The following is a 25,588-nucleotide window of genomic DNA, read 5'->3' as shown; positions in this document are numbered from 1 at the left end:
AAATAATGTCCGTGAAAATATTATAATGTTTCTACACTTGGAACAGGCTCTGTCCGCTCTGCCTTTTTCAACATTCCTTCTTAAACACAGAAAGATGTAGCTTTTCCGTCTGTTAAGGCTTTGTTCTGTACTTCTTGTGTATACTAGTTCATACGCTGAACTCCTTTGTGCCTTTGGTGTAAGCATGTAGCAAGAAACGGTAGTATGATGACTACCAGAGTATTGCTCATGATATTGCTGGAATTGTAGTTGAGCTCCTTAGACTTCATGTCCTCCCTTTTCGGACTGGACTACTGACCCCTGTGAAAGTGATTACAAACAATCGATGTTGTCAAGCATGAGCTTTAGTTGACATCCTCCATGATTTCTATGTCTTAAGTCAAATGTTATTAATGTGTCCAGTTACCCAGTTCTACCCCTCTGGAAAAGTCAACTTAGGCAGCCACTTTAACATTCCTTTTGCCGTGACATCTCTTACATTTCAGTGCCATTACAGCTCACTGAAAAACTATTTAAGTACAATTATAGTGGTTCTGTATAACAAAATGTGGCATCAAATAAATGTAATCTTTCTAAACTTTTTGACAGAGATCGTGACAAATTGATGCCTCTGTACTCTGGCTGAGGATTTTCTTAGATTTGAATGGATTCTCAAAACAGCCTACAACCATGAGAGATTATGTAACGTGGTGAAATGGTTGGTGTAAGCCACCTGTTTATGCTTTTGAGGATGTGTTCACTTTGAAAGAAATTGTAAACAACTGATTAAGTCTGTCTCTGGCTCAGGGATTGTCTGAATTTGCTCCACCTGTCTGTCACAGTAAACACTGGCTTTATGGCTTTTCAGATGTACCATGCAAGTGCTGTATGTGTAGACTGCAGACAAACCAAAGGCTGTAGGTGGAGGATGCACTGGTGAAATACAAATGATAGTGCATGTATATGTGCAGGTGGCCTGTAAATCACCATACGTTTGGCATTAGACAATCTCATAGCAAGACGTATTCCCACGATGCCTTTCAGCGCTTGAGAAAGGTCTCCACATACGAATGTATCATTCTGGTATAGGAAGAAAAACTCCATGGCTTGTTTGTATCCTTTAAACCAAACGCAATCATTTTGTGCAGTGCGACGCTCAGGATACAGGGACAGTGCCCTTGCAAAATATATCAGATGCAATCACTTTAGTGCAGACATTTAGAAGGAAATGCTTCATGTGGAAATAGTTGAGGATCAATATAGAGAACAAAGCATTAAAGCTATAACAAGCTCTTACTAGCGTGAGCAACTTGAGTTTTAAAGCAGTGCACACAAATATGCACAAGTGGGGCTGTATGAGGTTAATTATCCATAGTCAGCGTACTACCAAAAGTAGATTGCGATGGGCACACACCCCCAGTTTGGAAACAGATGGGAGCACCAGCTTAGAGGCTCCGAGGCAAAATGCTGCTGTCGACGGGGCAGCAGCTAAATATATTTCAGCCACATAAAAGAAAGGCACACGTAAACAACTTTGTGTGTTGTGTACAATGTGGGGTTTCAAAATATTACTCCGAATTCACCGATCATACATTTTGTGAAATTGATCACACGGAACCACTGGTCGCATTCTAACAGTTTTTTTTAAAGGCCCTTCAAATCCCGATAATACTTAGTATCTCTGTTTTTTAAAATGTGGCTGTATTCCGCAGTGTATCCTTGCTGTATGGTCATCCAGCATAGATGCAAACTCAGACATGTAAACGTGAAGAAAATATAATAGTTGGACATTTGATCTGAAAGAATGAGCCATTAATAGATGCCACATAATCACAGTGTGCCAAGTTGTCGAGATGGGCTAATCAAAACTCTTATTATCTTCCCTGCTCTTTCTGGCACAGTCTCATGCCTTGATCTCCATTTTCCCTTTTAATTGTTTGTCTCATCTGCTGCTTGAGTCGACATGGTCGCATGATAATGTTATTGGGTTTCTGATAGGGGTTCTGCCCTTAACATAATACCCACCATGGAGATGTCATTCAGCACGCCGCTTGGTGCACCAGCAAGTTCTTTTGCTACATTTCTTGTTTTGGTTTTGATTTGTTTTGCACACTGTGCTAATTTGTTTTGACTTGTTGTGGTGTATAATTATGTGTGCGCAGGTTGGAAGGCTTCGATTCTGTGGCAGCACCGAGTTCTCTGGAGGCCTCTGGGCCGGAGTGGAGCTGGATAAACCGGAGGGGAAGAACGACGGCTCGGTAGCAGGCGTTCTGTATTTCACCTGTCGTATCAAACATGGTAGGTCACGCCACAGCCCAGCACTTAATGATCAACCACATTTAACTTACTTATTGTCTACTTCATAGTATTTATTAATCCAAACAGATTTTCAAAGGTATCATATATAACCCCATTAAATTAGTTTGTCTCTTTTTGTATTTATTGCTCTTTTGTAATTTATTTTCACTCTGTATATTTACCATTTTTAAAAACCTGTGCCAAAATGTTCTCTTTTCTTCACAGGAATCTTTGCTCCCCTCTCCAAGATAAGCAAACCTTTGGAAAGACATAAAGCCAGCACCAAAAGGACGTCTACTCCCTTAAGACCCCCTCGTCGCATCGACGTATCCCGCATCACCTCCAAGATAAACACAGGTAAGAACAGTTTGCAAACAGCTCACAACACTTGACTCTATTAATTAGGTAGGGCGGGATAACACAAGATACATCATACAGAAAGTGCTTTGTGGATCGTTGAGAACTGCTCAATGAGCGTCAGCCCGAGGCTCACAAGATTTTGGATGAAGCGGTTTGCCTGCGGAGTTCAGGCACAAAGCATTGCAATTTAAAAAAGCTTAAAATGATCAAGTCGTATTAAAACTACAAAGGCTGTGAAACTGAACAGCCTGTAGGCACCTTTGGGAAGAGGAATGTGTTCACAGGTGAATAAATGCCAAAGGGGCCACAGTTCCCAGGTAATCTCCCACAGTCCCCTGGAGGCCCACATATAGTATACAAATCAAACTTCACCAACCTCATAGAAACACAAACACTTTGGAGGAAGAATATTATCACGGAGAGCTGCTTCCCTATAACAGAGCCCACATCCTGTTTGATATTCTGATCATCCTCAACCAGCCTTCTCCCTCTGCTTTATAACCTAAACATTTGCCACTTACAGTGAAATATATTATTAGCAAAACGCTGTTTAATTCCTCTTATCTATGGTCTAGTCTCAAGTATGGAGTATCCAGAAAAATGTGTAAAAGTGATATTAAACTAATGACTCAGCTGAGATGGGCTAATAGTGACATCAGATATATTCAGCAAATGTGTTTGTCTGAATTAAATGAACTAACTCAGTGAGATGTATTCGAACATAATGTCCATTGTTCGTCTCTTAGGGTAATGGTAACATTATTACAGTACGTAAATCATTAAACAGCAGAATCTTAAAATAGAATAAACAAAATGTCATTGGAGCCTTTGTGTGAATGTAACTGCTTATGTTTCATCAACAGAAACAATCCAGTTTAGTTAAAATAAATGTGTTGTTTGTTATTGTAAAAAGCCTTTGTTTCTGTATAAATAGCAGTTATTGTTGGAACACAGTAGATGGAAAAACTGATCCAAGTACTGAAGGTTCTCGTGCTGACTTGGCAGGCTTTGAACCTACCAAGGATCGAGTCACTCAACTGTGTCCAGATGAGGCTCAAGCTGATGGTCACTTTGTTCCAAAAAGAGGCTTTCTCAAAGTTCCTAGCTTGTGTGAGCCATGTCACTGCATACCAGCATTTCTTACGTCTGGACTTTCATGTGAAGCTTCCTCGAATACTGTGAAAAGTGGATTCTGAACTCCTTCCAAAGGACAGTGCATACATGAGACTGCTGAGTTCGCCCTAGCTCTCTTAGTCCTAGGATTCCCATATACTCGGCTCCTAAACTAATGTCTTCTCATATTATAGTCCAATCACCTCAGAACGTTATAGAAACTGTCTTGGTAGGCTTTTGTGTCTGTCGGGCCCTCTCCTGTTTACAGCTGTGTTGTGCTGTTGTAATATTGAAAGGTTCTGAAGGCTGATTGATCTGGACGTGACTGGAATGCCGTACCTCAGCGTGGCCTATACGCTGTGATTGATAGTCCAATTAAGCCGGGTTTAATAACTAGGCCATGGACGGGCTGAATAACCTGGCAGCCATTCATCACGAGGTGTGTGCAAGCGTTTTATATGTGGCGAGCAATGCATGTGAGGGCGTGTGCCAGCACCTCCATACTACTCAGGAACCAGAGTAATTTACGGCCTAACACTTTTCAGAGCCTTTGTCAGCCATTTCCAGCCCTCACTCTGAGAGCCACCTGTGTGTTAGCGGCCCCTGGACGGGCATACAGCTTGCTAGTGTGTATCTACAGATTGGATGTGTCATTGTGCACAGGTCTCGTCTGGCTAACCAGCAGAGACCGGCCGCAGAATGCCACGCTGGCCCCTATTAGAGGGTCTCAACTGTGGCTCAGGCCTCAAAGGGCGCTGGAAACATAGACAACGCTCACAAAGCCCCCTCTTCTGATTCATAAAGCCTCAGTGTGGGCTGCAGTCTGTCACTTGAAGCGAATGTCAGTGTGTGGCCGGGATAGATAGAGCCAGGAGGTCCCTGCGAGCTAAAGGTCAAGTGACAAGAAATGTTTGGTATTCTGAGTCGAAATGTAGTCTTTGGAGTTCGAAGGAGACGCACAGCTCTGCCTCTTGAGGGAAGCCATTCCCGGCTCTCTCTAAATGTGAACCGAAATGGCAATCGATAAATACCAGGCTGATTTGAGATTTTTAAAACGCCTTTTCAAAGTGCAGTATAAGGTTTAAACTTAGGTGAGATGTTAATGTGTTAAGAGTAATGTGGGTCAGTTAATGTGGTAGATTAATGTATGAATTAAATCAGCGTAAATATTTTTAGATAGTTGTTGATGTTATTTCCTGTTAGAACAGAGTCCGAAAGGCTTTTGTCAGTTTAATTGTAGCTTTAATTCAAGTAAAAAAACGATATAGAAAGCTTGATGTTCTCAACCTTTTGGTGCTATAAATTAGGTAAGAACATAATTATGTTTACTTGTGCAAGAACTGTTATTTCTCAAACTCTGCTGTTTGAGTGTACCAAGACTCCCTTTGAAGTTTCCCTTTGTGTGGGTGTAACTGCTTGTATCAGCATTTATAAGTGTTTGTATTGTGTCTTTGAGGAAAAGAGCGTCTCAGGCAATTTCTTTGAGTAATTCTTGTTTCTTCGCTACTTGACAATGTCATGCTGTCCTGCATTTGCATGTATTCACTCTCCTTCTTGTGTTATCTTTTCAGTGTAGCCTTGTTTATGTTTCTTCCTGTAACTCTCCACTGTGTCTTTCTAGTTTCCTCATTTGTTATTCTCTTTATTTCTCCAAACTTTATAAACTTGTCTCTCTGGATATAGTATTTACATTCAAAGCAAATCTATGTTCATAATAACTAACACATACAGCAACTGACTATCCAAGTTATTCTGACAGATTCATAAAAGTCCCGTTTCAGATAGTTTCAACTGATAAACAAAAGATAAAAAACAAGTCTTATCAATTGTCATTATCAAACATTATTTAATGTTATGTTACTATGTCATCTTGCTTCTGAGTACTTTACTATTACGATGAATATAGATCTCTGTGATGAAAAGTAGTCACTGTGTCTCTCTTGTTTGTTTATGGGAATTGGGTGGAAAGGTTTATCTCCATCTGGTGAAAATGAAAAAAGTCCACCGTGTCCCAATCAGGGCCCAGAGGGAGACGCCTCAGTGACAAACACAGGTACTGCAGGTCCAGCTGAGTGCGCTTCATTGTACTTTCTATCAGAGAACGGGCTGTGGGCACGACATTGCATTGTTTAAGTTATTTTGCTCATTACTTTCTGGGTTCCAGAAATCACCATTTGTTTGTAGCTGAATCTTCCATTAGGTCCTAAAGCACTTTGGCACAGATGTAATCAATTAGCCTATAAGAGTTGGACACTCATTGAACTTGTGGCCTGTGAAGGTCTGTGAAAGTTAAAAGCTTAACGATGTCCTGACTCTAAATGGCTTCTTAAGAATGAACTTGGGCGTGCCCCTCGTCCATCTCGCCCCCTCATGTTGGGAGGGGATTAGCATGTTAGCATGTAATTGGCCCTCCATAACCGGACAAGCAACTGTATTATATTGAGCCCACTTGTGCTGCCATAGAATGATGTGCTGCAGCTGCTTGCTTTTCTGAAGAAGTGCAGTAGTAATTGTCTGGATCTGAGTGCTGTAGGCACCGTCACATTCACATTATTAAAAAGGAGAAATGAACAACAGGCCGAGATTCATTATTTCAATGGAATTGCAAAAGTTCCTGATGTAACCATGAATGGATGGTGGTGTGTGGCGCAGTGGTTTGTGCGTTGGTGTTCGGATCCGGGGAGCACAGGTTCAAACCCCACTGCAGTCAGCATGTCGTTGTGTCCCTGGGCAAGACACTTCACCCCAAATTACTCCTGTGGGGATTGCCCACAGTATTGAGTATGTAAGTCGCTTTGGATAAAAGCAAGTGACATGTAATGTAATGTAATGGTGGGTTCAGTATTAAGATGGGAGGCACCCAGTGTGTGCCGTGTGACTGTAGAGGGTAGAAAGTATAACAATGTTCACAAGTAGAATACTTTACAGAAATAGGTCTTATCTAACTTTGAAATGTGTATTCAGTCCCTTTTTGGTAGGGTTCTTTCTTTGAAGGGGGCCTATTATGCTTTTCGGTATCTACCCTTACCTGTAGTGAGTTATAAAGGTTTTTGTGCATGTAAATGTTCTGCAAAGGCGCCTCCATTGGACTCCTTTGTTTATTTCCAGGACATACAGTAGTGACATTACAATGTAACATTACGTTCTATTGGCTAGTGCTCCCATTGATTGTACATGATAGGCTAAGGGGCTGGACTTCTCTATGCGGTTGACCAATCACAACAGAGCCTGCCAGCTAACCAATCAGAGCAGACTGAACTCTGGTTTCAGACAGAGGGTGAAAAGAGGTGCTGCAGCACAGGCAGTATGAGGAAAATAAAGAGCTTTTTGAACATTAACCTGTTACGCACCGCCCCCCCGGTACCGGGCGGATAAACGCGTCATTTGCAGGAAACAACGTCTAAGGAATCTTAATATTTAATAAACTATGAATGTTTTATATCCAACGGGAAGAAACTCAGCTAACTGATCTTTTTCATTTTTTTTCCAAAAAACCCCACAATGCTAACACTCAGCCTCTGAATTAGCCACGAGCGAAAAAATGTAACCTATCACTGCACTTAACTCACTCCTAACTCCCTTATTACTTATCCTAGATGCACAGCCAACCCCTCGTTTTGCATCTCCTGGAGACACAGAATCTGGGGGTGCACACCTCAACACCTAAACATTTGCGACGCTATAAACGAAAGCGTACATCATAACATGTGGAGCTAGGTAGCTAGAAACGCTAACATGGCTTACCTTGGTCAAAACTGGTCTTCAATGGCATTAAAACGATAAAAAAACGATGCTGCAGTTAATCCATAGGTTCATCCAATGTGTCTGTGTCCTCTTTGAAATTATTTCTGATAATCCATAAGCAATAAAACTGCTTTTTCGTTTCCAAATGTCAGAGCGAGAGATCGGTCCACTCTGCTGCAAAATTACATGCGCGCAGCCCCCACCTTTTCTCTTCACAACGCGTGTGTGTGGGGACCTCCCCTTTCGATTCTATTGGCTCTAACGGTCAGAAAGAGGTGTCAACCATCAAAATTGAGCAAGGGGGGCCAGAGATATGGAAAAAAAAAACATTTTCACCCAAATCACCTCAGAGGTGGGGTGGTTTTGGCCAAACCTCTCTAAAAAGGTCAAATGTCACTTGTTTTGCATCAATCTTGATACAGGGTACTTATTATATGTTGTACTTTGGATTCCTAAAGCTTTTAGTCTACTAACCCATCATCCAAGGGTAGTTTTCACTATAAGTAAAAAAGAATATTTGGACGGACACTATAATTTACAGTTTTTTACTATGTAAAATCTGAATTTTCTTTAAAATAAAAAACATCTATATTGATTCTGACACTTCTACATCCAACTCACAGATGTAACCTTGCTTTGATAAAAGAAATTATTCATATAACCCTTTTAGAAGTTAAGTTGTAGTCATTTGTTTTGGGCATGTCATTTTCGAGCCTGAAACATGAAAAACAGGCTTGGTGCTTAACAGGTTAAAGCATGGAGACATGTCTTAGTAGAGACACAGAATACAAGTATGAACCTGAAAATGAGCATAATAGGGCCCCTTTAAGTCATTTCTTCTCTGTATGTCTTGTTACTTATTCCTCTGTGTCATGTTCACCACAGGCGTTCTCTCCCGCTCTCTCTCCTCTTCATCCTCTTCCCTGGATTCTCGGCATGGACCAGGGGCCCGCCCTCGTCCCCTGCCAAGGCAGCGTCTTCCTGCCAGGCAGCGGAGGGAGAGAGCTTCTCTCAGTCCGAGGGCCACGCCCTCACCTGCGATCCACTCTTCTCCTGACAACACTGCACTTCCTCCTGCAGGTCTGTCTTATTATATATTACATACTCACTTTAATAAAGATCCCTATTATTCATTTTTTCCTGATCATTATGCAGACACAAATGAATCGTATTCAGGCAGTTATTGATCACAGGAGTGAAACACTTTTTGTGTACCTCTCCCAGGTCTTCGAAGTAGAACCCCCTCGGCTAGTAGCTCAGTGTTTGGGGGCCCCGAGGTGCGCCTGGGGGAGAGGGTGCTGGTGGTCGGTCAGAGAACTGGTGTAGTGCAGTTCTACGGGAAAACCAACTTTGCTCCAGGTAAGTTGTTAAAAATGCTGTTCTCCCTGCAAAGATCTGACAGTTGAAATCTTTGAAAACTTAATATCATGACACTCTTTGAGTAGATGCTTTGCAGCCTTGCTTTTTGGTGTAATCTGGAGGACACTTTAATAACTTGCCTTTTGGACTAAGAGGTTGTTCGGCCTCATTTTCATAAAAAACGACATAACGATCATTTTAATTGTTATGAATTGCATTTATTTTATATATGAATATATGAAAATGCATATTGGGTGTTCTGTGAAGTCTTAATTTGCAAGGTCATGGTATCTCATGGCCAATTTGGTTGTTAAAAATTATGGCAAACGGCGCAAGGTTAAACACATTATTTTATAATTAAATTGAATTGTTATACATCTGACTATTTATCATATTTGAGCTCTGTTTACTAGCATAAAGTAAATGTATGTTTAATGTTAGAATGATAGGGTTCAATAACGTACATGTGAGGTTTCTCTGGAAAGGTTCAGCCCTGTCAGTGTTGTGTATTGTGTTGTGCTTGGAGCTTATGTGAATAAACTCCTTCAAACTATTTTATTTTTTAAAGCATCCAAGTGTCTCTGAAATAATTCATATCCCTTTTGATAAATCATGTCTGTCTTTTACTGTCTTTTTCAGGACAGAGCTTAAGAATTAGGATGACTTTCTACTCTTACTTTCTTTTCCCTTTTCACATCCTGAAATGTCTAATTGGGCAGTGAACTGATGAGCTGGTAGTTTGGACCATATTATTCTGACCATTGCACAGCTCACTTTGCTGCCATTATAAGGTTGAACAAATAGTCTTTATGTATTTAAAGGGTCAATCTTTTTTCTTTTTGTAGCATCTAAATTAGACCCTCCAGAAAAACGCGGGCTAAAATCCTTGATTATGCGATTAAACATGCGGGGTTTTCATGTGATTTTATGCGGTGAAGTTGCGAAATATGCGGAAATATGCGAAAAGTTGCGAAATATGCGGGAGGCGGAAAAAAGGTGATTCTTCTCCCACACCCTGTTACTAGGCTACTACTGAATGAAAGTGAGCCCTTTTAAAGAGTTCCTATGATAAACAAGCATACTAGAAGCAAGCTACATCACAAAGTGTTATTTATGTATTTATATATGGGCTATTTTAATCACTCTCTCTCACACACACACACACACACACACACACTCTTCTCCGCCTCATTCTGTTTTCATTTACTCGTTCGTTATCTGACCAGCTTCAATCTTGTAGGCTACTCACCTCGTTTTTGTAGCCCTCGAAAGGGTTTTGGAGGTTGATGCCTCGGTGAACGCGAGTTGTTTGACTTTCTTGTCCGCAGCAGCAGAAAGCATTTTAGAATGTTTGAATGAATCAAAGTGGGTCGTCACCGTCGATTTTCTCTTATGCTCCAACACACAGTTGCACGGGGTGCAGAATAGTTTCCCCCCACTTTCGTTCAAGACATCGGGGTACTGCTTTGCCCGGTCTTTAGCAGAAATGTTCGTAGGCAAATGAGATGGATTCGATTTTTTCATCTTGGTCAGAGCCGTATAATAGTATAATAGTATATAATAATCTATATGGCGCTGATCTTGTTGTTTTCTCTCTCGTGTGAGTTCCACACATTCACTCTACGGTGTTGTTTACCTGCGCGAGCTGATGACATCACTACTTCACGTTAACTTTTTTTTCCCTCAACTTTGTGTGGAAAAATGCGGGGATTATGCGACCTTTTAATAAATATGCGCCCTTTTAAAAATCTGCGCCATTTTGCTGATTATGCGGTAAATTATGCGATCGCATAATCGCGTTTTTCTGGAGGGTCTACTAAATGTCAAAATGGATCTGTGCAGTAACATTTTGTGGAAGGTATTTATTTAGAGAGATATATTTAACAAAAGTTGAATTCTTCTGTTCCTACATGCATGAGCTGCGTCTCAAACTCCTAAGTCACTGCAGTGGCAAACCTCCAGTTACACAGACGATACTTTGAAAAATAAGATGTGAGAAAGCTGCTGCCGAACAAAAGTCTTTGGAACTCGCTCAGAAAACTGCTCACAATGCTCATTAACATTTAGGCAATGGTTCTGCCCAGGCATCATTCATGTATGAATAAGTGCTAACACATCTCACAGCACTGAGGATCATGTTTGAGGGGATTTCCATCTTAAGTTTCCGTTCATACTTTGAAATCAGTGCTAGCAGTGCCCCGCTATCTCAGCCTCCGAGCATTAAACACTGCCTCTTTATTCCAAAAGCTGCTCTTCCCACTACTAGCCTATTCCCTGATGTAGCACTACATCGATGATGGAACCGCCTTTAGTAGCTATATTTTCAGTCAACAGCTGTTTGCATTATCCAGCACATATAACCGTCTTGCTAATGTTTATACATTTGCTTTTTACAGAAGCAAACATTACATTGATCCTTTCTTTACTCTTGCCTTATATCTTTTTTTAAGAGGCCCTATTATGCTTTTTGTGTGGTCTGCAAAGGCTATACTGCCAACCCCCCCCCCCCCCCCCGCCGCCTGAAATGCCTCCATTGGACTGCTTTGTTGACTTCTTAGCATCACTTAACTTTGAGGCGCATCTTTCCTCTTTGTTTCCTGCGATGATCCGTTAATGTTCCCTTGACAGTTTGTCTAACTTCCACTCTGTCTGTCTGTGCAGGGCTCTGGCTGGGCATTGAGCTGGATAAGCCCAGTGGTAAGAACGATGGGTCGGTGGGGGGGGTGAGGTACTTCAGCTGTCCTTCCAAACATGGCGTCTTTGCTCCTCCTTCTCGCGTCCAAAGGTGAGTGCAGGCTCTCTAAGGTACCTTATATTTTGTACTAATGATAACTTTAGTTTTTGCCAGGGGTCACCAAATCACATTTGTCGGTTCAGAGCAGATTTTGGAGGAATTTGACAATGTAGCACGACAAACCCTGAGGTAGTGTTTCATTGCCCTCATCAATACACCTGAGGACGTTAATGAGCTCCTTTGACAGTGTCATTTGTGCGAGTGTTGACATATTTGATTTTTTGCCCTCTGTGTGGCACACAGTCCTGTGAACTTGTGATTAAAGGGAGTCGGAGTTGTCAAACGGGAGGCCCGGGGCCCTCACCCTGCACAACTCCTCACTTTAATGTGGCACCTAGTTCTGAGCCTGGCACCATTATCCCTGCCTTTTCAATATGCATTATGGTTAATGAATATTTGCTTAGCATTTCTCAATTTTATATTTTCACAACAAGGTATGGAATACATAAGAGATTTCCTTGCAATGTCGCTGCATTGAACTTTATTCACATGGTGTTTTTCTATTGGTTCAACTGTCCCATTGTGGGATATCTACATCACATGCAAGACAAAGCACAGATCCTGGTTTGGTTGCCCTTTAGGTTATAATAACACAGTGGTGAACCGTGTCTATCACAACTGGACCTTCTGTAGACACACACACCGCGCCGTTATAATGTCCGTTAATAATAATGACGGTTCGCCACTGTAATAACAAAATAACAGTATTTGCCTATATGAGGCAATATTTAGCTTACATTTGGTGTCTACTGCTTACTGTTGAGACAATATGTGATCAAAGTGACTGAATTCAAGGATTTGTATATTTCTTGGATTTTAAAAGTTTGTTATAAACGACTTAATTTTTGATTATAATTTTTTTAACCCAATTATTATAAGAGATTAGATTGACCTCTACTTGTAAGATGTTTGGAAAGATGAAGATAAGATGACTGTCAAGTTGAGAGAAAATATGATTTGGTTTAAAAAAAGAACTGCAATAGTCTGGAGTATTTGTGTCATAATATATGAAAGTAGATGTTTGTTTGATTTTGCACATAGGGAGACGTTTTGCAGTTTCCATAGAAATTCCTCAGTCGCACATTGTGAAGAGATAAGCTGGACTTAATGACAGTGTCAGTGCCAGAACGTAGGCTGGATCTGGTGTTGATACAGAATCAATTCCTGCTTCTGTGTATGTGAATATTGGGCTGTCGATTGATTCAAAAAATAACAAGGCTGCTTGGGCAATATTGGAGCGGTATAATAGATATGTAAAACAGCCAATGAAATAACTCTTCAGTTGGCACTTTGCCTATGTTCCTTTCCTATTAATCACACTGAGATGTTAGCCACCATTAGCTGCTGTCAGCTGGACTGGCTGTGTTTGAAATACAGAGGAAGAAAAGCCAACACAAAGCATCTCGCTAAGGAAGACTGAACGGCTTCTGAAACTCTTGTGGGGCCATGAACATTCTTTTTCCAAAAGATATTCCTTTACTTGGCAACATCTTTTAGCATTGCATGAAAGTTTGAGTTGTTTCTTTAGTGCCAAACTTCTTAACATAACCTACATTTAGACGGCGGTGTTCTGATTTCTTCACATGCAGGAGAAGACAGTCAAATCTTCTCTTTTGACTCATAGTTCTTTATTACATCTGCAACTTATGTGATGCACACTTAGGAACCCCTACCACATGGCACCCATGTTGACCTGCTCAATTAGTGCACGCACAGAGGCAAAGGCCTTAATATCTCACAGACAAAGTGTTCAACAGATGGGAGTGCCAAGGTAGCTACTTATGGAGATCGTTTAATCCTCGGGATATGGAGCCCGTCGCCTCGCATGCAGATTCACGAGCCACCACGTTATCCACTGCCAGACATTGTTTTGTATTTGCGTCACACACTCTGCAGGAGGATAAAGGCGGGTCCCCTTCTTATTGGCTGGCACATTAACAATGTATAATGTGTGTCTGAACTGAAAGCTCTAGAGTTTGAGAAGCTGTTGACATCTTCAATACTGATAAACAGTTTGAAAGGGGAGCGAGGTTATTCAGATTTGAGGGATTGCTGGGTGAATGAACACATTCCACCTTTATACCCAGCTATAATTAGTCTCTTCACCTTGCTCTTCTGCATGTGCTTTGTCTCGTGAGAAGGGGAGGGCTCCTCTTCCTATCTCTCATGATAAAAGTTCTTTTTGGAAAGACTTGCCTGTGCCGTCCCCTATACAAGTCCTTCTCCTCACTTCCTTTTGTTCTAATTAACCCCGGGGCAGGTATTGTGCCTCTAATGGAGAACTCACATTCTCTTCATCCAGCAACTTGTTTCTCCTTCTCTTTTTTCCTCTTGTCAGATATCACAACCCAGGAAAACAAGCAGCTTTTCTTATGCCCCCCCACCTATTTCAAAAAAACAAACAAGGAAGCACCTTTTTTTCTTTCATGCCACGCTTTGGCAGTCTCCCTTTGAATGGCTTTCAGAACTCCCACTACTATAATAAAGAGGGGGGGCAGTCAGCTTGTTCATTTTTAAACTCACTTACAGATTTGTGGTGGTAGTCCAAACATTTAGCTCCTCAACCTATGCTAAACTTAACTTGCGCAGTAGCTTGAGAATGCCTAATTGTGACTAAATGACTCTCCCTCTCTCCTCAGGATCCATGGATCTGTTGACTGCCTGTCGGAGCTCTCCTCCTCGCGCCATCCTTTCAGCGGTGAGAGTTCTACCTTTATAGCAAGCGTCTACTGAAATGTATTTGAAATGTCATGGCAATGATTATGCTGCGAGTGCTCGTGAAGCTGCTCTTATGCAGGAATGTGTGTGGGAGTACTTGACTCTTGTGATTGCCTTGCAGGGACGATCCGTCGCACTTTCAGCACATCATCGGCCATCGCTGCCTCCAAGGAGACGAGCCGGAGGAGTCCTGTCACCAGGTGTGGCTCTTTTCTGCACAGCCCTCTCTTTCCACCCTCATCTTCATCGCAGGCAGCGGCAGAATCAATACCGATAAGACGCAGCGGTATTAGTCGGCAAAGGTTCCTCTTTTAAATGGCCAATAGATGATTGTGGTTAGAAGGAGAGAGGCATTGAAGATCAATCATTCAGACATCAAGCTGCCATCCATCTCATACTTACCTTAAGATATCCTATCACACTGCATACCTTTACTCATAAATCTTTTTTGTTGATTTTTTCCTGTGCTGCCAAAATTCATCTTAAAAACCAACAAGAAATCGCTCTAACCCTCACCGCCGGCGCTGGAGTTCACTGAGTGGGGCTGTTCCCGGGAGCGCATCAGGGCCCGCCCCCCCGCTGGGCTCCACCCCCCCGCCTGCCTCCGGGCAGGTCTGCCTCCACGTGGGCATGCAGGTCCTGCTCACCAGCGCCAACGACATGGCCTCCATCCGCTACCTGGGCCCCGCGGACTTCGCCCCAGGGCTCTGGCTGGGCCTGGAGCTGCGCAGCCCCAAGGGGAAGAACGACGGCTCTGTGGGGGGGCGGAGCTACTTCAGCTGTCGGCCCGGGCACGGGGTGCTGGTCCGGCCCAGCCGCGTCACCTACAGGGGCCTCAACGGGGCCCGCCTGGTGGACCAAGACAGCTAGGGACTGTGGGAAGGGGTTGGGAGGACATTTAAAGAAGTTTTGTCTTTCTTTTTATGATCTTCTATTCAATGCAAAAAAGATATGCATTACATATAAATGTCATATTTCTCATTTACATAGTTATTCCTTTATATTCCTTTACATGACTTTACATTACAGGTCACTTAGACGCTTTTATCCAAAGTGACTGACACAGGAGCAGTCTGGGGGAAGTGGACACAACATGCTGACTGCAGTGGGACTCGGACGTTCTCTCCACTGATCCAAGATCAGCGCCTATACCACTGAGCCACAGCCTCTTTCAGAGGAGTTGTAAGTTACAGCAATAAAACTACCTATTAAGAGTTCAATGTAAAAATACTCAATTCAATTTGGACAAAAATATGAGGTAAAGAAAGCACTTTATGAAATGAACTATACATTCTTATTAGAATTAGTCAGGGCAGGATACTAGGGGGGAAGTCTGAATAAGACATACAACACTGCACTACTTTGAATCTGATTGCACTGAGAAAGAATATCAATGACCGATCAGAATGAGATTAGGCGGATGGTATGGATGTGCACACATGAAAAAGTGTTTCTAATACCCAAAGCTAATTTTGATCACATGCAGTAGAGATTTGATCAGATCATTTAGATAATGGTAATTTAGCTTACTCTCCAACAAAGTGTGCATGTGTCTGTGATTATGTGCGCATCTGTGTGTGCATGTGTGTATTCATTCGGAGCACTTTGAAACAAGAGACATGATTGATTTGTCCCGGGTCATCATATGGCCTGCAGAGAACTGCAGATAATTGATGGAAGTTGAGTCAGATCTGGATTTTCTAGTTTACGAATCAATGTGAATGAAACTAGAAAATGATTTAATTAAGACGCGACCTCCACCGACCTCCAGCAGAATACATCTGCTTTAACAGAAGTCATGTCCTCCCACGTACAACAGTTTGTGCCACAGACCTTACAGTAGGGCTGCGGTAGGCAGGAGTCCAAGACCAATTGGGAGAAGAACAATCCATAATAACCTTTCAGCATATTATTATCCTTAGGTCAGATACCAGAAAGCCGGAGAATGTTAAAGGAGGAGTTGCTATTCAAGCATTGGGGACAACTGTATTTGCTACAAATGAACCGGGAAAAAGAAGACGGACGTACCAACAAAGTCTATCAACCTCAATGAATCATATCAATATTGGAAAATCTGTTTCAGAGATGGAGAAAAAATGCATTGCTAAGGTTTAGTTGAGTAAGATTTACCAGAGGTTTACAGCTGGATCATCAGTAACCAGATACATGTTGAACCCTCAAGGACCATCACTTTGCAAAGTAACCAGGACAGTTATTATCATAGACCTGCTGCTTTGAAATGGCACCAGGATAGCAATCAGAGGATTATGTATGAAATGAATGACTGGGTCGGGGGAGAGGGGGAAGCTGCAGGACGAGGGCTTTATTTAAAAATTCTGAAGCTTTTCTTTTTCGTTTCCAGAAGACTGTCTTCTCAGATTTAGCCCTACATAAATGATGGTTATATTGGACTATTGGCAGCATTATCCTACCAACTGCTCCTTTGGCTCTGATTTGTTTTGGTAAGCAGCAGGCTGCTGACATTGTAGAGGAAGTGATGTCATATAATGATAAAAGTCATTGAGTTGGAGATTGAAAGTCCGTCATACTGACTTGGGCTGAATTTCTTTAAAAAGTGAAGTTGGAAAGATCTGAATGTGTTTAAGCCCTGACAGCTTTTTACTACAGTATGATATTTTCCACATGTTGAAGACCCCATTTCAGAGCAGGGGTATAAATGTTTTTGACGGTTGATTAAAGCAGCTCGACACAGGATATACGCAATCATCTTGTTTGAAGGATCGCGCTGGCTGTCTGAGCCTCTCTGCAGAGAGCAAGCCATCGATTGTGCATGTGGAAAACAGGCCCACTGTTCAGCAAAACACTCATGTACCACCCAATTAAAGTGCAGGCCCCAACATGAGGAGCAGAATCTCCAATGGCCCTCTCATTGATCCGTCTGCAGAGCCTGGTGGAGGCAGTGCTGGTCAGAGATCAGACCGATGAAATGCATTTCTGAGATCCTATTGAGATATTTCAACCCCACAGAAAGCTAATTTGCATAAGGGCCTCCCTGTGATCACTGCTGTGGCATTTGTAAGAGTTTCAAATCTCAGCTTCAGAAAAACTCGCATATTTTTGGTGTATCTGCAATCCCGATTGTATTACAGCATGAGTACTTTCAGATTCCACTGGTGTGTATGACCGTGTTTTGGCGCTGTGTTCCTGTGGGTAATGGATTGTTGTTTTTCATAAAATTCCTGATATTTGAATCTGAAGTGTGTGAGGGGGATTTGGTCTGATGCATTTTTCATGTTGTGGAAAATAACAGTATTTGTAAAAAAGAAAATAAAAGACTCTATTCTAATTTGACTTCTTATCTCCGTGACTCTATTTGTTCTCTGGCTCTGGGCCTTTTATCGAGTGCGGTTGTGCTAATGAAAAAGAGATTTTTCTTGACTTCCTTGGACTGTTCATAAAGTGCAGAGGAGTGTTGCCTTCAGGGAATGAAAATGAAACTGCACAAGCACTTTGAAATGGTTACACGTCTGTTAGCTTACCATCTGATTCCACCGGGGCTCGTCTCAGCCAAAGCACAAACAGCCTGCTGCCGAGTGCCATTGTTCGCTTTCCACCAGCCCGGCACACACAGTCAAGCTTCAGTGTGGGTGACACACTCTATTATGCCATGATTGTGGAATAAATAGATGTTTGAATGGTTGCTTTTCAATTGTTTTCTTTGCCTATTATTTTTGTAGTCCAAACAGGAGAAAGGAAACCAAGGGAAGCAGTGATTGTCCAAACGTCTGACCAAGAGATTTATTCAAAGGTGAGATTAAATGAAATGGTAATATCTGGAATAAAATTAACCAAGTTCAAGTAGACCACTTATCATACTATAACTCAGTGGTTTGCCAGCACTTAGAGACAATTTGTTCAACTTCAGATTGTAAAAAGAGCCACTGGAGAATAAAAACCCTTTATATATAATGACTGCAAAGCTTGGTTTGCCAGGGAGAATAAACTGTGTTTGTCCTTAACAGGTTCAAAAGGGGAGGAGGAGGCGGGGGAGCTGCCACAATCATGTCAGATTGCTTATTTAAATTACAACTTTCCAACTTTTAAATAGTATTCACGTCATAATAATTGCGATTGGATAGTTCTTCTGCAGGCTCAGATACATCCCTCTTGGCAGTAATACAGAAGTGTCTGAAAACGAAATAACCATGTGTTGCTGGAGGAGCCCAGAGTCTGTGTCTGCATACTAAGAGCAGTGTTTCCAGTCTGTCGGGCTCCACCAAAGCTGGACCTTGTCACTGGTTCTGTCATTTCCATTGGCCGGCTGTCAACATGCAGGGGGAGACGAGAGTCCTGTTCGGTAACCTCAGGACTGCATCCCTCTTTTTTCTTCTGGATGTCATGTTACCACCGTGCACATCTTGGTGTTATGTGTTTGAATTGGGGGTCAGCACCTCAAAGTCTGGGTTAGGCACCAATGATGGAGTATAAAATATATAGATTTCATTCTAGACACGTCTCCCTGAGGCTTCTGGAGAGTTGCTGTGAAGCTCAATGTGGGCCGCTCCAGCCTTCTCCATCTTGGCAGTGCAAATTCTAAATGAGCCAATAAGTGAAGCGTGGTGGAGCTGAGGCGGGCTAAGGTGATGCAGCAGAGCACATGGCTAGCTTGTTAATATCTGAGACAGTATTAACCTGTTAAAATGGTGCCATGCCCTTAATTAAAGGTGGGGTAGGTAAGTTTGAGAAACCGGCTCGAGATACACTTTTTGTTATATTCCATGGAATGCTCTTAACATCCTGATAGCAATGAATATCTGAAGTGCTTTGACAAAAAATCCATAAAAAAATGTCATCTGTGGAAGCCGTAATACTGTAAAAAGTACGACCAATCATTTTAGCCGGCCCGGCTAAAATAACTGGATGGCCTACCTGTCTGTCAGCCTTCCATCTGTGCACAAACTTATCTCGTGCCCTCATTGGTCATGTGCGCGTTCGTGTGTGTTGGAGGAGGGGCTCTGTAAGGAAGTGGCAGATTTTCTCCGGTTGTGTATTTTCAAATTCTAGCGATCTCGAGCCGGTTTCTCAAACTTACCTACCCTACCTTTAAGTATACATTTAATCCCTAATATAATTCAAAGGGATGATTTGTATAAAAAGTCACACCTGTGCAGTTGTCATGAACAAATAAATTGGCTATCAAGACCAAAACGGATTTATACCAGGCTTTACATTTTGTATTTCCTGCTTAAAGCTGGGCATGTTGACATGAGGGTCTCCCCAGGAAGTGAGCCGCATGTTGAAGCAATCTTAGTGGCCAAACAGTCGCACTACAGCTTCGTTCGTATTTAAGTCATTAGGGTTTAAAGGTTGTAAAATGCGCTAAAAGCCAAATCCAGAGTTATTTCCCCTCTCCTTTCGTTTGACTGAGTCGAGGTGGGTCGTTACAATGCGGACTGGATGCCAGTTAAAGCTAAAAGCAAATGTGAACGCTCTATGGGCCCAGATAAGAGTGCTTTTGCTGCCGACGTCAAGCCATGTTGGCTTCATGCACCACGGAACAACTTTCTTAGGAGTGAACGCTGTATCCAGTTCTCTTTACCTCTTTATAATGCATGGTTGGCTCGCTTTGAGCCATTCTCAAGGGGCCATTCAAAGTACTGCAGGGTTTGGCCCTTCCGTGTTCATTATTTTGCACCCGAGTTTGTCGCTTGGCAACAAGGTGGATTTCATGTCATCTGCTGGAACAAATTTGGAAGTACTGTAAAGTTCTCTTTATAATTAGGTTTTTTTATTAGTTGCTTTGAAATCATTTTCCTGGGTTATGTTTTTTATATATACGTAAGAGCTACTGGCAGCAGGAACAGGACCTGGATAACCGGCTTAGCTCTTCTACCTTTTATGAAGTTCATAATGCTCTAAAGTTGTTTGTGAAATTCAGACATGTTTCTGACTGAGATCATAAGTGGTTGTGTACTGGAACACTTTTCATTGAGAGGTGTTTCTAATGTTTTTGTCCTTCACATTGACATCCTGAGGGGACTATTAGAAACAGCTGGATACATTCAGCTCAATTTAACACCATCTTCCTCAATGCTAAACTTATACAAAAACTGAACATTATAGTCATCTCCGAGGTCGCCTTCATGGCAGAACAGTGGGATTGGATTGCATTAGACAGTATAGTGCTTAAAGCTACCTGTTGTAGTCGGTAGTAGTGACTCATCACGTTGTGAATACCCCATGTATTTGATTCTTAGAGAAAGCAGTGCAGAAGAAAGAGGCTCACATACTGTGTTTCATTATTGTTGCTGATAGTGTGAGGGCTTAAGTAAAAGGCGTGTATATGTTAATGAATGCACTGAAGGCAGCTCGCAGAGAGCTCCACTGGATGAGCAAAGTTGTGAGAAACAATGAAGCCTCTTAGTTCAGACTCTCATGGTGACGTGTTCATTATCACAACTTTGCTGTCTGAAAATCATAGCAGCAAAAATACCATGCTTTCTTTGGATATAACTTCTGGAATAATGGTTAGACTTCTCTGTGTTGCTCGTCTTTCTGTTTGGCTACCCTGAGTCTTGTATTAGAATGGTTTGATATCGGTGGTATACATGATGTGAAGTTGAAACAAAGCTCAGACACATTGCACCACAGTGTGCTGAGTGCTTAGCTGCATCATCAGCACTCTGAGAGCGGAGATCCCTGATGGGAGACAAATGATCTCAGTAAGACTTTAGAGGAAGACTCCAGTGCTTTCTGACATGATGGAGAGCGGCACAGGCACAGCTGGTGCCCGAGGAATACAGTTTGCTATCGCTAGCAAATACATCCTGGCAGCTGCACAAGCCTCTACGTGTAGCGCCGACATGTTTACAATACAGGGATAATCCTGCTGGGGTCTCCATTCACCCTGTCACGGCTTATGTGCAATAATGACCAGCTCACTGTACATAATCCTCCTAACTGCTTACCAAAGTGAGCTGTAATGGCTTGACTCAAATATTGATTTTAAATGAGTATATAACTATCTTATTCCAATGATTAGAAGAAAGAAAACAATACATGTAGTACCTATAACATAATCTCTATAATCTAAACAAGCATGTTAAATAGTCTCTAATTCAAACCACTTCCAATGACCACTGGCCAGGTTTTCCTCTGCTACAGCGAGAAAGATGATCCAGTGTTTCATCTTTCCCTCTCCTCCTCCTCGTCCCCAGCATACTAATCTGCAGTGCAGCAGCTTGAGACTTTCTTTCTGGAGATCAGCAGCTTTCTCCTCGCAGATAAGAACGGAAGCAGTTGCATTAAACTCCACCTCTCTAAAAATCGTCCAGCTCTCTTTAAAAATATTGTCTAATTCTAATAAAAAATAAACTATCCAGCTCTTTTTTAATTAATTAATCTCTCTTCTAAAACAGTATCCACCTGTAAAAAAAGACGATGCCCATCTTTAATTAAAGAACATTGTCCACCTTTGTTAAAAAGGTTCCATACAGCGAGGGAGTGGATATTCCACAGCTAGCAGAGCAGCTAGCTGCTAGCAGCTAGCAGAGCTGCTGTTGTTTACAGTCGTCTGAACAGGTTCCAGTGTGAGGATTTAAGGTAGGAGAGCAATCTCTGGACACATCATTCTGGGATGGAGACACTTGCTGGAACTAAGGTCAGGTCTGAATGTCAGTGGAAAGCAGTCGGCCATCTTTCTAAGCCTGTTTGATCTCCTCATGAATGTCTATAGAGGTGTGCTCGCCTCTTGGCCTTTTGTTCGCACATTCTCTTCTGTACTCTCTCACAGAACGTTGGCTACTGATCGAGCCATTGCACTGCCTCTGTAGATTTGCTTTTATCACATTTGTTTTCTGTCTGTGTTTTTCTTCTTTTTTATTATAGTTTGTTTCTTATCTTTTACCTGTAAGGGGCAATAGAGTCAAACATTGAAAAGGAAAAGGAAGGCTCCTCGGCAGTAAATCAAATCTGCCGTGCAACATGGCAGGGTAGCTTACATACATATAGGAGCCTCAAACTGATTTGAATCTTTATATATACAGTCTATGATTTGAATCTACCACATACAGCTACCTGAAGCCATGAAGGGAGACACGCTGAGAAAATAAATGTACACATCTTTTTATCAGAGATGTCAAATGTACGGTCTGCATGACTGTGAGGCACGTCTCAATATGTAAACACTCTGAGAAACGAAACACAAGCTCCGGTGGTTGATGTTGTGATCGCTTCATTATCAAACCCAGCAGATGCTTTGTCTCCTGTAGGAGCGGCATGAAGTCAATATCAGAGGTTAATGGTCATGTGTAAAATCAGGAGGACTACAATCATCCTGATTAAACAGTCTGGTCTGCCTCAGTCATTTGTAACAAATACAGACCATAACTAATGGCCGCTTGATTCTGATTTCTCTTTGTTGGCTCAAGGAGCTGGAATCTGTCAAACAATATACTTTAGAGACTGTACCGTGTAAATGAGGCCATCTCTGTCAGGGAGACTATTGTTCCCTCTTCAATTATCTGACTGGGTTTTTTTGACGAGTCGGATGGATCTAAATAATGAATGCTAGTGATTTTAAAAGGCATTATGCCACTTTGAATAGCTGGTGTACAGGAGTCACCCCCCTCCTCCATTACCACTATAGCTTTTACCAAAACCACTTTATGTCAACAATTGTTTGTGTTGCCAATAACTTTTAAACAACTGCTGTCAGAATATCAATGATGTTGCATTTTACAGCCCTATTACATCGAAGTTAAAGAAGAAAAACATTACTAATTTTACACTAAACTGTGATTGATGGCTGTGTTTCAAGAATGTAATCAGCAGTCGCACTTCCGTTATAATGAATGTGGCCCAGATTCTAAAGAGTGCAGTACACAGACTAACGGTCATTATATAGTAATTTATTCATTTTGGCGAATGTCATCTGAAGGACAGCTTTTACAAGAGCCATAGTACAATACTTTATAATTACAACATTTACAGGTGCGGATTCAGTTTGTCTTTACATCAAACAATGGAGATGAGCTGCGAAGGAACACAGAATGAATGCACAGAAGACGAAGCAAACAATACTTTTCATTGGCCAAGATTCACCTCGGCTTACAGGAATGCTTTTATCTTTAACCGTCACCAGCGCCATGACGGACACACGGCTGCTCAGCCTCACAGCACACTGACAGGAGGCCAAATACAGTCAAGCTAAAGCATAACAAAACGTGACGCATGTCGTTTAGCGAGACATCAACTCATGGTGCTGTCACATAGATACTGTATGGAACGGTGATTCAACTGAAGGTACACTTTAAACACAGACACCGTGTGTGAAAGTGAGACTCAGGGGTCTCAGCTTTCAGTCACATGTGGAGCAGTAGCAGTTTGTATCCGGACTCATTTGTATTCCACAACAGCCATCCTGTAATAGAAAAGATAAAAATATGCAAATGTCGAGACGTAGAGTGCTTTGAGATGGCAATTTGAAGGTTAAGATTGATTCAGCGATATCCACTTTGTTTCTATATCTGGACACAAAAGGGGAAAACTGTTTTTTTGTAACAAGAAAGAAATTGATAAAAGGTTACTGAAAAAAAGCTATAAGAAAAGACAACGGTCTCAGAGCACTGTATCAACAAAAGCGACTTGTGAACAAAAGCAGAGTGTGTTCCAGGAGTCCAAAGGTGACCTCTTTAATGTGTCTGAATGCGCCTCTTCTTGAATCTGCCGTGTTCTTCTGTCGCTGTGTTTGTGTTTATCCGTCTGCTCCTGAATGAGGTCCTGAATGAGGTCCTGACTCAGCAGTCATTACACAGCGTTTAGGAGATTTAGGGTTGATGTGTTTCTGTTCAATCTTTCCTTTTCTCCTATTTCCATATTACCAAAAAGATATCCCCGTGTTTTAAAGTGAAAACCAGTCGATGTAAAATGAATTTGTTTTGGATTTGAGGAAAGCGTGTTTATGAATAATTTATAGAGCCACTTCCAAATAATAAATAAACAAATGAATAAATAAACAAGCAGGCAAGCAAACACCAACAAACACATTTTTCCCCAGTAGTTTTCTTTTTCGTATAAATGTCTGGTAATCCAGAGTCTGATCCTTGAAAAATAGTCTGATACGAGTTATTGAGCACACTGCTGTTCTCCAAAAGCGTGTGGGTAGGGGTCAGTGTGAGGGGGGGTCAGTGTGAGGGGGGGCACAGGTTGCTGCAGCTGGAGACAACACTGCTTCAGTCAGACGGGTCACTAAAGTTTGTGACTGAAAGTTTGAAGTTTGGCAAAATATAGAGATTTGAACCCTCCTAATAATCCATTCTCATAGCAAAGAGACATCCTCTGATGAACTCATGAGCTCCTGCTCTCTCTCAGATGGAAAGTTCTCCATTTGTGTCTCACTCAGTCATGATCCCTCCAGCGTTGAAAAAATACATTTTTTTAATTCTTAAAACTAGCATTTGCTCTACATTCTGCCTCCCAAAGCTTTTGTTTCTATTTCTCTGCTGTGCTTAGCATCCGTCGGGGATCTGAACACAGCTCCAGGTTCTGAGGCTCCATCCAGATGCTCAGCCACACCTGGAGGGAGGAACCAACATGGTGGGACGGTAGGGGGTGTAAAAGGGTCTCTGTCTGTACAGTGTGGAAAAAGAGTACAGGCATGTGGGCTAAAGCACGGTGGCGTTGTGGCCCTCCATCCTGGGCAGTCGGGGGTCCTGTACTGTCCCCATGGTAACCAGCAGCGGACGGCTGTCTTCGGACAAACCCGAGCGACCCAGGGTCACTGAAGCCCCCCTCTGGTGGGCGGAGGCCATGGAGAGGCCCTGCTGGGGCTGGGGGGCCGCAGGGGGGTTGGGGTGCACGGCCTCCAGCGGCAGGCCCTGCTCCTGGTAGCCGTAGCCGATGTTCCCACAGGGGAACCGCCTCAGTCTGTAGAGGGGGACCGGGGGCAGCGCGGCCGAATCTAAGAGCAGAGGGGACTGGGCAGCGGGAGGGGGGGGCGGGGGCAGCAGAGGCCTGCAGAGACCCTGCTGCTGCTGCTGGTGGTGCAGCATCTGCAGGTGGTGCTGCTGGAGCTGCTGCTGGTGGAGCTGCTGCTGGAGCTGCTGCTGGAGCTGCTGCTGGTGCTGCAGCCCCAGGGCCCCCGCCACCTCAGCCACGGTCCGGCCCACATGCTCCTGCCCCTCCCCCGGGACCCTGCCGCTGCCCTCTCCTGCAGCCCCCACACCCCCCTGCCTCTGCTGCTGCTGCTGCTGCTGCTTCCTC

The 25,588-nt window shown here is 42.6% G+C and overlaps 1 protein-coding gene across 7 annotated transcripts in view; it reads left to right on the top strand.

Annotated features, from left to right (window-relative positions):
• The window catches only part of LOC117486736 (CAP-Gly domain-containing linker protein 4-like), a 35,340-nt gene extending 17,229 nt beyond the window's left edge, over window positions 1–18,111 (top strand). For 4 of the 7 annotated variants that reach the window (XM_034135265.1, XM_034135261.1, XM_034135262.1 and 1 more), the window contains 8 exons: window positions 2,142–2,277; window positions 2,503–2,634; window positions 8,380–8,574; window positions 8,719–8,853; window positions 11,515–11,638; window positions 14,287–14,345; window positions 14,487–14,565; window positions 14,863–17,677. In XM_034135265.1, the coding sequence (XP_033991156.1) occupies window positions 2,142–2,277; window positions 2,503–2,634; window positions 8,380–8,574; window positions 8,719–8,853; window positions 11,515–11,638; window positions 14,287–14,345; window positions 14,487–14,565; window positions 14,863–15,235 (1,233 nt within the window). In that variant the 3' untranslated portion in view covers window positions 15,236–17,677. Of the gene's footprint in view, window positions 1–2,141; window positions 2,278–2,502; window positions 2,635–8,379; window positions 8,575–8,718; window positions 8,854–11,514; window positions 11,639–14,286; window positions 14,346–14,486; window positions 17,678–18,063 lie in introns of those variants that run through there. The other 3 variants (XR_004556312.1, XR_004556311.1, XM_034135266.1) reach the window with 3 other exon arrangements.
• Window positions 18,112–25,588: the final 7,477 nt, after the last annotated feature.

This window comes from Trematomus bernacchii, unplaced genomic scaffold (genome assembly GCF_902827165.1).
Source record: "Trematomus bernacchii unplaced genomic scaffold, fTreBer1.1, whole genome shotgun sequence".
Taxonomy (NCBI): Eukaryota; Metazoa; Chordata; class Actinopteri; order Perciformes; family Nototheniidae; genus Trematomus; species Trematomus bernacchii.
This window is presented reverse-complemented; position numbering and strand designations above follow the sequence as displayed.